The sequence below is a fragment of the Hermetia illucens genome, chromosome 2 (genome assembly GCF_905115235.1).
Source record: "Hermetia illucens chromosome 2, iHerIll2.2.curated.20191125, whole genome shotgun sequence".
In the NCBI taxonomy this organism is placed as follows: Eukaryota; Metazoa; Arthropoda; class Insecta; order Diptera; family Stratiomyidae; genus Hermetia; species Hermetia illucens.
In genome coordinates, this window is record NC_051850.1 from 74,151,967 (window position 1) to 74,165,257 (window position 13,291).

Here is a 13,291-nt window from a genome sequence, read left to right on the forward strand (position 1 = left end):
AAAAAAACGGCCTTCACACGGGATGACCCCCTTAACAAACAAACGCCTATTTCCGAATACTGTACATATATGGTATATGCACGTATATAAATTGATCGTATTCATATTTTCATATTTACGTCGTGCATAAAAGCATGCTTATGGACGTATGTAGTACGCACATCAAATACGGCTGGTTTAAGGCACAAATATATCTATCTAAATTAGACACTACCCGCAAACTTCATTAGCACGCATATATTATATACCTATATACCGACATGTCTGTTTGGAGTAATTGATATTCATATACATACAAACGACTAAAAAACTAAAACACAATAATTCTTTGCGACCCCATTCATAAAAACTTATTTCGCTGTGATATTGACGAAATGATATGTGATGATGACGCCATATAGGTTGTAGAGTGCACGAAATTCACAAAAAAAGTTAAAGTTGCATCCTCTATAACTTTGTTCATAATATTTGGATTTTCTCACTGACCAAATTATGTATGTATATGTTATTCATTACATCCATGCCAAATTTTAGAATTTTGGGATGGACATAAGGGGGATTGTCGGATAAATTTCTAAAATGTGAAAATATACTGTTATTAACTTTATTTGGGCAGATATAGGAACCGGATGTATTTTGAGGCCTAAATTTAGTAGAGATGCACCACTGTGATTGTTTCCAGATTTTTCGGTTGGAGAGGTTCTGAGAACGAGACCTACTTTTTGTGGGTCATATTTTGAGCGCTCATTCCTCTATCTTTCACCCAATGTCAAATATAAACTCGAACCAGTTTCGAAAAGTACCAGTTGAGCCCTTTCATTTGATACCGCGCTTTTAGGGATATCGAATTGGTAGACCTCGGCACAAAACCGAGATGTCCGGTTACCGGTTGTTACCCCGTTGATGATAAGACGCCAACATTTTACCACCGTCACTGATTGCAAAGCCGTTTCCTATGAAACCATCGCACCTCAACATCGGCCGTTGATTGCCGTCCTGCGAATGAAGCCTCCGATAAAACAGTGTGAGGAACGCATTGGCTTGCCGCGCATTAAATGGTGGTGATTTGGTGAGAAGAAAGAAGAAACGACCTCATTTTCGCGATTACCAACCATTTCGAATGCGAAAGAATCGTGGAACGAAATTAAAGACACGACCCACAAAGACTGCAATACTCGGGGTCACCAAGCGAGGTAAGCGATACATCAACCGAGATAATTGGCTTTGGAATGACTATGTTGAAATGAAGGTCCGTGAAAAGAAAGGCGTCTATTACAAGTTTCTCGACTATAAAACGCTGGCCAATTGGCAAATTTATAAGAATGAAAACCGTGAAGCAAAGAAAACGATCGCTGTCACCCGAGCGCCCTATAACAAAGATCTTTACGATAAACTGGACACTCGGGATGGCGAGAGATTTGAATCGACTTGTCAAAAGCCGATACGACCGCACACAGGTTATCGAACACTTCTGTTGCGTAAATGGCAAGAAGACTGTGGCTCAGTGAATTCTTTAACTGGGTTATTCAGAAGGTAGAGCACCATCTGACTGGCAAGAAAGTACAATACAGTTTCAATATGGAAAAAGAAGGGTAATACAGGAGAATGTTCTAATTACCGTTCGATCCACTTACTTTCCCATATCATGAAGATTTTTGAACGAATTCGCGAAATCGTTTAAATAACTGTGAATCAAGCCGGGTTTGTCAGGAACTGCGGTACTACTGACGCAATATGCGCTGCGGTGTTACTCATGGAGAAGGGGGGTATACATTTTTTTTTCATTAAATATAATCATGTGGGATATCAAATGAAAGATCTCGGTTAGTACTTTCCAAAGCTGGACCTAGTTTTGACATTTGTTGGGAAGGCGGGGAGTTCGGGGGGTCGAAAGTGATCATTTATTTAAGAGAGCCATTCTTAGAAACTGCCCGACCGAAAAATCTGAAAAAAATCAAGATGCTGCCACTATATGGTGACTAGGCTCCGAAATACCTTCGATACCGATATTCATTCAAATAAAGTTAATAATAGTATTATACTATAATTTTTAGTAATTGGCTGCAGAACCCTCCTTAAGTTCATCCTAGCACCACGTAGGCTATAATATAGAGCTTTATCCTACCAAGTTTGGTGGAAATCGCACTATTACTAGCAAAGTTATAATAGGTCAAAGTTGCTACTTCTTTAGAAATTCAAGATTTTGAATGTCAATATCACCCGAAAGTGAATATTCTCACATAATATATGCGTATATTATGTGTTTTGTACTAATGGGAAAAATTCACACTCAAATGTCTTTATAAAAGAAATACACAAAACCTTTCATGCCTGAAGTGTCGAGGTTCCGGTTTCCCGACTTGTTTAGCTTTCTTTAGTTATTTGCATATCAGCGCCAATTACCCGAGATAGACATGTATCTGCTAATGCAAGCTTCATTAAGTAGTAACAAATATATCTTAATAACCCTGCGTGTACTGTGTTACTAGCAGTTTTTCATTTATGTACATATAACATATGTATGTTTTCATCCACGGAGTAAAGTGGAAATGTGTGAAGATGCGTTTTTTTTGGGGGGGGGGGGGGGGGGGGGGGGGGGGTAGGGTAGGTGAATGCATTTACGCACACAGTGTTGGACTCCCGATTCGGTACGTCGTCGGACTACCAACTAAACACCTCCCCATCGTCAGAGAGCTAGCCTGGAACCGTTTGTCACATTACTTCGGGTTAGTCTCCCGCTTTGCGGAGCCTTCAAATCAGGGAATTACTTTCACCAACGGGAGGGGAGAGGGGGAAGGGAACTGTCAGTTCAAGGAACCCCCTGCCATCCGGCTGCTCCACCGGTCGAGTTCTATCTTCTTAGCAACGAGAAGGGCCCGAACGTAAGGGGCAGCACACGATGCGCTGGTTACTTTTTCATGGAGAATCTTCAGAAAATTATTAAAAAAAAACGACGAAACAACAGACAAGGAGGAAGAGCTGGGTGCGTTTTGGCGGAGCACAAAAATGCGCCGTTCATCACAACGATCAGTGAAAGAGGCAACGAGGGCTGACGTACCCGATGTGACACCGGAGATGGCAACTCCATTACCTTGCAGTGCCCCTGTCTGGAAGTAAGCTCAAATCGAGTGGAAGTGCATTCGACCGTCCTCGCTAGAGCCGAAGAGGAAAGGCTCATCAGAAAGTGCGCAGCAGTGGTGAAACGTATGCGGTCGGCAACGTTCCTTCATAGGAACGTCAGCAAAGGCGTCAAAAACAGGCTGATGGAACTGGAGGAACTACTGGACCGCATTTCCTTTTATAGACGAACGTGGAGAGCAGCGGAAGACGATTGTAGAGCAGAAACAGTCGCACTCCCCGCTGAGAATGCTGCTTGCGTCAAACGGATCGCAGATAGCCCTCTGCAAAGTGAACTGGGGAAAAAGCGGAAAGAGGACGACGCGCCTGAAGGAGACTTTATCGAAGTAGTCTCCAAGGCCCAAAAAAAGAAGACGAAAAAGGATAAAAAGAAACAACGGACTCCGTCGCCAGAGACACGTCTGTCCAAAAACAACGAGCCTGCCAACCCAAAGCCAGTAGCGGAAAAAACGAGGAAACGAAGGACTAGACCGTCGGCTCTGCTCATTAAGCCGACGGAAGGCAAGACATTTGCGGAAGTCCTTAGTGAAATCCGCTACAGGATGAAACCCGAGGAGAACGGAGCAGAGGTGTCTTCGATACGGAAAACGAGGAGTGGTGGAGTTCTCGTCGAACTGGGCCCAAAGACAACCAACAAGAACACGTTCTGCGAAGCGGTCAAGGGGCTATTGGGAGAGAAGGCTCTTGTTTCCAGTCTGGAACCCATGTGCTCTCTAGAAATACGGGATCTTGACTGCCTCACAAAAAAGGCCGAAGTAGAGGAGGCGCTAAAGCGTGAATGTCCAGAGGTGACCAATGCCCGGGTAGGTATTACCTCTGTAAATGCTCGAGGCCAAAAGCTCGCCGTGGTGGAAGTCCCCGAGCAATATGCGAGGAAACTCCTTAACAGCGGGAGAATCAAAATCGGATGGGTAGTATGCAGGGTACGAATGCGGATAGTCCCCACCAAGTGCTACAGGTGTCTGGACTATGGACACAAGTCAGCAGCTTGCAAGGGTCCGGACAAGAGGACAGCATGCCGGAGATGCGGCCAAGCGGGTCACCAAGCGAAGACTTGCAAGGAAAGCGAGAGTTGTGTTCTCTGCAGGGATCGTGGCGCGTCTGGCGAAAGCGTTGCACACACTACGGGCTCGGGACGGTGTGCGATCTTCAGGGCGGAATTGGAGAGGGCTAGGGTGCGAACGCCATGATCTGCACTTTGCAATTTAACATGCACCGGAGTGCAACCGCTCACTAGTTGCTAGCACAGTTCGCTGCGGAAGTAAATGCTGATCTAGTGCTGATTAGCGAGCAATACCGAAACAAGGACCCGTCCTCATGGTATCTCGACTTATCGGGCACCGCTGCCATCTGGGTTCGGGACGACGTTCGACTTCGTGTTCTTGCCGAAGGTCGGGGGGACGGATTTGTCTGGATCCGGTGTTTAGGGATAACGTTTTTCAGCGTTTACCTGACGCCGAATGAGTCGATTCCGGACTTTCAGCGCCGGCTTGACGCTCTGGAGGACACCGTTTCGAGCACGGAGGGACGAATCCTGGTTGGCGGTGATTTTAATGCCAGGGCTCTTGAATGGGGCATGCCTCAATTAGACTCCAGAGGGAAACGGATTCTGGAAATGGCGGCGAGAACCGGGCTCGTAATTTTAAACACCGGATCCACGCCACCTTTCGGCGCCCAGGTTGTGAAGGAAGCATTCCAACACGACGTTCCCCCTGCGTGTGGAATGTCGCGAGGGTGAACATCGGAAGGTTCGTCGAAGCTCTTGGAGCAGGTAGGGCCGCGCTGGGGGGGCACTCCGGGGGGTGGTGGTGTCGCAGCTGACACCGTCGTAAATTCAGTGATGAATCTGATAAAGACGACGTGTGAGGCTTCCATGCCCCGGAGAGGCCCCAGGCGCGACAAGCCTTCTATGTACTGGTGGACGGCGGAAATTGCCGACCTACGGAAGGAGTGTCATAAGCTTCGCTGTTTGGCACAACGTTTGTACGCCAACGAGGAGGCATGTGCCATAAAGGCACAATATAGATCAGCAAAAAGGAGACTCCGCAGTGCTATAAATAAAAGCAAAGCTCGCGGCTGGCAAAATCTTGTTAATGAGGTGAATGATGACCCGTGGGGACTTGGCTATAAGCTTGTCACTTGGAAAATCGAGGCTCTGCGGAAGCCCTGCATATTGAGCACCGACCAGATGGACCGCATTGTGCGGGCATTGTTCCCCAGACACCCTGTACGGGTTGATGTAAATAGCGCGGGAAGTGTCGTGGATTGAATTAGACCCATGGTTGAACAGAAAGCACGGTGAGATTGATTACTTCCTTACCCAACTTCTAAGTGGGCATGGAGGTTTTCAGTCTTACCTGCACAGGGTCGGGAAGGCGCGATCTCCTGATTGGGTGTTCTGCAATAGAGTGGCGGATGACGCTGAACACACCTTTTTCTCTTGCGAGAGGTGGGACGGCCTCCGCCAGCAGCTTTATGCAGACACAGGGGAGCTCTCTCCAGACAACATTGTCAGAGAGATGCTGAAGAGCGCTGGCAGCTGGAATCGTATTGCGCATTATGTTCGGGCTCTTCTTACTACGAAGAAGATTGAACTCGACCGGCAGAGGGATCGGACGGTAAGGGGTTTCCTGAACTAACAACAACTCCCTTCCTCCCCTCCCCTCCCGTTGGTGAAAGGAATTCCCAAAGCCGGAATAGCGGGAGGGCTAGCCCGAAGTAATGTGTCAAATGGTTCCAGGCTAGTTCTCTGATGACAAGGAGGTGTTTAGTTGGTAGTCCGCCAGCGTGCTGTTGCGGGAGTCCAACACTCTGTGCGTAAACGCATTCACCTATCCTACTCCCAAAAAAAAAAACACGGTTCCACCTGTCAGTAGTCCTCAGCATCTCTTCGACAACACACAATCCGGAGAACGCGCCTTTCCAATCTTGTGCAGGTAATACTGCCCACTTAAAAATTGGGTAAGGAAATAGTCAGTCTCACCATGCTTCCCATTCAGCCACGCACCTAAGTTGCCGATGAGCCGCGCAGTCCATCTGCCTCTAGTTTCATTTTGCCAAGAGAGCTGCCACTCGTCTAGATTGTGTTGCCGTTTTTCGCGGGCAACCACCTCCCTTGCGCTTGTATATGGCCTGACGCTCCCTAGCAAGAAGGGCAACGGGGATAACTCCCGCGATCACCATCACGGCCGGTTCAGAGATAGTGCTGTACGCAGATGCCACCCGTAAAGCTCCCCATCTCTGTACTTGCGCGAGGCGTTTACGATATACCTCCTTGTTAAGAGCACCAGCCCATACCTCTGCACCGTAGAGCAGGCCAGACTGCGTTGAGCTCATCAGGAGACGTCGCCTACTAGACGTAGGACCCCCAATGTTTGCCATTAGCCTACTTAACGCCGAAACTCCAGCCGCATCCTTGTTCGCTGCTGCTTGGATTTGCTCAGAAAAGCTCATCTTTGAGTCAAGAGTCAACCCGAGGTACTTTACCGCTGATTTTGACTCGATGATCGACTCGCCGAACGATATGGGACGCAGGTCGGAATTCTCTTTTTTGTTAGGATGACTACTTCGGTTTTTTCCAGTGCAAGGTTGAAACCATGAGTAGTCATCCATCCGCTTACCCGTCGCATCAATATGCCGAGTCTGCTTTGCGCCTGTTCGACAGTGCGTCCAGCAACAAGCGCAGCGACATCATCTGCGTAGCCGACCAGGCGCGACTCTTCTGGCATGTCGAGTTTAAGCAGACTGTCATAGGTAGCGTTCCAGAGGTCCGGCCCTAGGATGAATCCCTGTGCTACCCCCGACGTGACCTCCATCCACCTTTGACTCTCTAGTGTTTCATAGAGCAGAGAGCGGTTCCTCAGATAGTTCCTCAAAATCCGTAAGAGATAGTTCGGCACGTTGAAGGTATTGTCTAGTGTGCCTAGAATGTCTTTCCATCTTACGGAATTGAAGGCGTTTCTGACGTCAAGCGTTACGAGGAGCACCACCTGTCGAGTTCGGCGGCTATGTGCCTCTGCTCGTCGAACGGCGTCCACAACTTGCATGACAGCATCAATTGTCGATCTTCCTGCTCTAAAACCAAACTGCCGGGGAGATAAATCTCCGGCAGCGCGTATCGCTTCAGCGAGTTTACTTCTGATAAGCTTGTCGAGCACTTTCCCAGCAGTGTCAAGCATACATAGTGGGCGGTATGAAGACGGAAATTCGGGGTCGCCCTTCCCTTCAGGTATCAGCGCAAGCCTCGCAACTTTCCAACGAGCAGGGAAAATGCGTTGAATGTGCCGAGCAGTAGGTCTGGCCGGTGTTGGAATACCAGTTTGTATACCTCTGCTGAAATACCATCGGGTCCTGGCGCCTTCTTGATTTTCATGGAGAGGACTGCCTGTTTCAACTCTTTTATGGAGAAAAGTGGACAGTCCTCTGCGCTCTCCGCGCCGACGACATCATCCCATACGGGGTGTGCAGGGATGAGTGCCCTTACAATGCAGTCCATCTGCTCGGCCTTAAGTGAACAGGGTTTCCGCAGAGCCACGATTTTTCGGGTTATCAGTTTGTAACCGAGTCCCCACGGAACCCCATTCACCTCGTCGATCAGATCTTGCCAGCAGCGAGCTTTGCTCTTGTTTATTGCGCTGCGGAGTCTCCTTTTGGCTGATTTGTACTCCATCATTATGGTACATGACTGCCCCCGGTTGCCTAGACGTTGTGTTAAGCGGCGGAGCCTGTGACACTCCTTCCGGAGCTCTGCGATTTCCACTGTCCACCAATACATAGAAGGTTTGCCGCGCCTCGATGTCTTCCTGGGCATGGAGGCTCCGCAGACCGTCGTTATCAGGTTCATAACTGAATTTACGACAGTGTCAGCTGCGGCGCCACCGCCCCCAGGATTACCCTCCAGTGTGGCCCCACCTGTACCCAGAGTTTCGACAAACTTCCCGGTGTTCACTTTCGCGACGTTCCATGTACATGTAGATCGCTGGGGTGGTGCACACCGAGACTTTGTGTCCACCACTTCGAAAGCAATGTATTGGTGGTCACTTGCCGAAAAGTCTTCCAGAACTCGCCACCCGTCCACCAGCGACACCAGTGATTCCGACGCGAAGGTTACGTCTGGAATGCTTCCTTCGCAGCCCGGGCGCCGGAACGTTGGGGTAGATCCGGTGTTTAGAACTATCAGTCTGGAATCAGTGTGAGGCATGCCCTATTCAAGTGCCCTAGCATTGAAGTCATCCCTGACCAGGATCCGCCCATCCGTGCTTAAGATAGCGTCCTCCAAAGCATCAAGCCTCCGACGAAAGTTCGGCATCGTCTCATTCGGCGTAAGATAGACACTAAAAAACGTTATCCCTGAACACCGAATCCAGACAAACCCGTCCCCTCGGCCTTGGGCAAGAACCCCCAGGAGGGTGCCGTCCCGAACCCAGATGGCAGCGGTACCTGATATGTCTGGGTGCCATGAAACTGGGCCCTTGTTTTGGTACTGCTTACTAATGAGTACTAAATCAGCTTTGGTCTCCGCAGCGAACTGCGCTAGCAACTCGTGAGCGGTTGCACTCCGGTGCATATTGATTTGTAGGATGCGAATCATGTTGACCGTATCCTAGCTCTTTCCAGTTCTGCTCTGAAAACTGGACACCGCCCCGATCACGCAGTGTGCGCAATGCTCTCATCAGTCGCGCCACGGTCCCTGCATAGGACGCAGCTTTCCTTTTCATTGCAGGTGTTCGCTTTATGGCCTGTCTGACCGCATTTACGGCATGTTGCCCTTCTGTCAGGTCCCCGACAGTTTGGAGATGTGTGCCCATAATCCAAACATCTGTAACATTTGGTTGGGGCGGCTCGAATTCGTATCCTACACACTACCCAACCAATTCTTACTTTACCGCTGTTTAGAAGCTTCCTCACACTTCAAGGCCCTGATCCAATATGGATTGTTGTGCCAACGATTATATATTAGAAGCTTCCTCGCGTATTGCTTGGCAACTTCCACCACAGAGAGTTTTTGGCCTCGGGAGTTTGCGGAGGTGATACCAATCCGGACATTGGTTACCTCCGGTCATTCGCATTTGATGGCCTCATCTACCTCGTTCTTTTCCGTGAGACAGTCAAGGTCTCGGATTTCTAAAGCACACGTGGGTTCCAGGCTGGAAACCAAAGCTTTTTCTCCTAGAAGCCCCTTGACTGCTTCACAGAACGTGACTTTATTTATAGTCTTCGGGCCTAGTTCGACTAATACTCCACCACCCTTCGTTTTACGTAAGGAAGACACTTCCGCTCTGTTGTCTTCGGGTTTGATTTTGTAACGGATTTCGCTGAGGACTTCCGTAAAAGTATTGCCTTCCGCCGGCTTAATAAGCAAAGCTGGCGGTCTAGTCCTCCTTCGTCTCCCCACCTTTTCTTTTGGTACTCCGTCCTTCGTGTCCGCCTTAATTTTAGGCAGAGCTTTTTCTGATGGCGCAACGTGTTGTTGTCTTTTGATCCTCTTCGCCTTCTTCTTTTCAGCCCTGGAGAGTACCTGAGTGAAATCTCCTTCAGATGTCCCTCCCTCCTTTCGTTTTTTACCAAGTTCGCTCTGCAATGGGCTGCCAGCGATCCGTTTGGTACTCGTGGTGTTCTCCTCGGGAAGGGCGGTTGTTTCTGCTTCCTGCGGATTTTGTATTACTTTCCATGTTCGCCAATAGTATGAAATCCTGTCCAGGAGCTCTTCCAGTTCCATTAGCCCGTTTTTCACCCCCTTGCCGACGTTTTTCTGGAGGAACGTCGAAGATCGCATGTGCTTCACAACTGCCGTGCATTTCTTAATAGGTCTTTCCTCTTCAACTTGCGCCAGAGTAATCGACAGTCCTCCCACTCGGCTTATATTCGAAACCATTTTATTAGTTTCGGCACTGTGCGGTATGGTCTGGGTTCCTATCTGTGTTGCAGGTGCCGCATCACTTTCCGAGTCTTTCTCTCCGTCTGCTCGTCCCGATGTCTCGTCGGGTATTTCAACCCTTATTGCGTCCTTCGCTGGGCGCTGGGGCGAACGGCGCATTTTCGTGCTGCGAATAAACGCAGCCAGCTCACTCTCCATTTCCACTATCTCCTCGTTTCGTTCGTTTTTATTCTCCATTTGAGTTGTTTACCAGCGCATCGTGGGCAAGGAAGCGGGCCGCAATAGTCAGGAACGGGTATACCCTCAGAGACACAGCCCCTACTCCAGTTCCCTGGGGCCTGACCTACGCTTAGCTGATCCCGGAATTCACGGACGGATCAGCGCTCGCTCGGGGCAACGCGGTCTACTAACACCGGTTCAATGCACACTACCCGACCAGGGTCCCGAAGGGGCTGGCTCCTGATACACGCCACAACTACCACCTTGTCAGAGCTAGGTTGCTCACATCACTCCATCGACGTCGACATAGTGTGAAGATGCGTTAGATCAATTAAGATGCACACATATATATGTATGCATCGTCATGCGGCAATAGGCAATGTTTGTTTATTTAGGATGAACACATTACTTAAGGCTTTATATATACATATATACATATGTGTTATACATATATACATATGTGTTTCTTGGAGTTTAGCAAAATATGGAGGAATATTTTGTATTCTTAGCTATGTACGAATAGAAAATCGTGCATAGAGAGTTTCTTACATAAGATGAACACAAAACCTTTATACATGAAGTGCACAGCTTCCGGTATCCCGACTTGTTTTTTAATGAATCAGCACTATTTTTTCATATTTTTTTTCAAAGTATATAAAAGCTTTTGTGGGCCTACAAAAACTGTCTCTTTTAATTTTGTGTCTGAAGTGCTCGGAATCATTTTGTATAAATATTTAAAAAGCCCAAGCCCAATCAGCACAAATTAATACTGGGGGTAAAATTATATTTTGCGGATCCACAAAAAATATATTTTTCATATTCATTTTTCCCGTTAAATTCCTTTCAGACAGGCCATTCTTTTTTAGCAATGTTCTTTAGCTCGACTACCCTTTGTTTCATAAGTTTTTCACTGAAGATCAGTATGTAAAGGTGATTTTATATTGTTGTTAAGAAGTCAAAATGTGTTTTCAGTGGTTTAGATGAATCAATGTCATGTCTTACGAAAATAACAATCACTTTGGTGGTTTGGAAGGTCCCTCCACAGCATTGGTGAACCAAATTGAAAATAATATTATTCTCTCGAAGCTCAAAGACCATGTGGGACATAACATATTTTTTTCTTGATTACTGAGAGTTTAAAATAATGCAAATATACTGTTTTAAAACGTCTTAATAATGATCTCTTTTGATTAGAATTTAATCAATAGAGAGACATTTTAAAAAATATAAATCCAGTTTAGTTCGCAAAAACAAAGGCAAATAGAATAGATAAAAAATAGCTCTTTCATATTAAAAAAATATGACCTGATAGAATTTTTCCAAACAGGGCCTTCCATTAGTAGGAGCTAGTATAATAAAAAAATAAGTGTTTCATTGGAAGTATAAAAAAGGTAAAAATTGCACTGCTCTAAACTGGCCATTGTGACAATCGGGTCGATCACTTTCGATTAAATTGAGCATGATAGAGAAATTAAGTGATAATCGAATTCAAACAAGTTGTATTTTTAAAAGTTTTATGCACGTCCAGGGGATTCTTAATTAAAAAGAAACGGAAAATGGAATGTAAGTCAATGTTCTAGATTATAATATTTTCGCTTAACTTACATTAAGTTTCCGTAGCATATCAGCTACAATATTTAACGCTGTTGTTCTGGAACTTGCAGATAGAACATTGCCATTCAGTGTATTATCAGGAGCTGGAAAAAATGAAAGTAAAATGAATTTAATATGTTCGTAACAGCGTTAGCTTATTATTCAACTAATAATTGATTCAGCTGTTAATTGCAATGATTGTCCAACAATTGGTTAGTCGTAATCACGAAATCACGAAAATTTTGTAATTTTGATTTATTATTTAAACTTTGCAACTGCTAATTAAAAACTGGAAAAATTATTGGCTCCCTCATAAGTATGACTTATCGAAGATTAACTGTAATTGGCAATCAATTTTCTAACTAATTCTGAATCGTACCTACGAAAGCTGTACGAGTAGAAAATTAAACTTTGATTATTGCAAAACAAAACCTTATTAAAATTGGTTTATTGCTTGTCTGTCCGTCTGTCTGCCACACCTTATATCTCAGAAACTATTATTCCTAATGATATGAAATTCGGTAGAAAGCTGGGACCTGCGAATCCACTCGCATACAGTAACATATTTTTACGTTGAGTTTAAGAGACAAAAGACGAGTGTAATTTTTTTTCATCGAATGTAGTTATATGGCGTAACAAATTAAAAGCCTGGGTTAATACTTTCCGAAGTCGGTATTAGTTAGTTAGTTAGCATTGATTGCAAAGGTTAGTTAATTAAGGGAACCGTTCTCAGAAACTACCCAACATAAAAATCTGAACAAATCGGAAAACCGGAAGCTCGGCGCTTCAGGTATGAAAGGTTTTGTTTGCTTCTTCTGTGAGTATATTTGAGTGCAGAATTATCCCGTCTGTACGTAGCCCGTTATGTATATGCATTTAGCATGTCAAACTACTCACTTTAGTATGATATTGTAAATTTACACGGAAAAGTTAACTTTGTTAGGAATAGTATGATTTTGATCAAACTTGGGAATAATATGCTTCATATTATGTGCTATACTACTACAAATTTTTATAACTCTAGGAGAAATTTAGGGGGGTTTTTACTAAATTTTCCCAAAAATGTGGTAATATACTATTATTAACTTAATTTGAGCAGATATCGATATGGAGAGTATTTCGAGGTGTGGACACCATATAGAGGCAGCTTCTTGATTTCTTTGAGATTTTTCGGTTTCGGTAGTTTCTGAGAATGGACCCGTTAAAAAATCATCACTTTCCACCACTTTCATTTGAGCAGATATTGATATGGAGAGTATTTTGAGGTCTGGACACCATATAAAGGCAGCTTCATGATTTTTTTGAAATTTTTCGGTTTTGGTAGTTTCTGAGAATGGATACGTTAAAAATCATCACTTTCCACAAATGTGAAAACTAAGACCAGCATCGAAAAGTATTAATCAAGACCTCATTTGATACTCAACATCACTATATTCGGTGAAAAAAATGTTATACCCTCAAAAA

At 45.6% G+C, this 13,291-nt stretch overlaps 1 protein-coding gene across 8 annotated transcripts in view; it reads right to left on the reverse strand.

Annotated features, from left to right (window-relative positions):
- The window catches only part of LOC119647923 (nuclear distribution protein nudE homolog), a 105,350-nt gene that overhangs the window by 39,386 nt on the left and 52,673 nt on the right, over positions 1–13,291 (reverse strand). For 7 of the 8 annotated variants that reach the window (XR_005248966.1, XM_038049250.1, XM_038049251.1 and 4 more), the window contains one exon: positions 11,840–11,931. The exons of the other annotated variant lie outside the window; for it this stretch is intronic. Coding sequence is in view for 6 of the 7 variants with exons in the window: in XM_038049250.1 (XP_037905178.1) it covers positions 11,840–11,931 (92 nt within the window). In the remaining variant the exon portion in view is untranslated. The remainder of the gene's footprint in view (positions 1–11,839; positions 11,932–13,291) is intronic. 8 annotated transcript variants of the gene reach the window in all.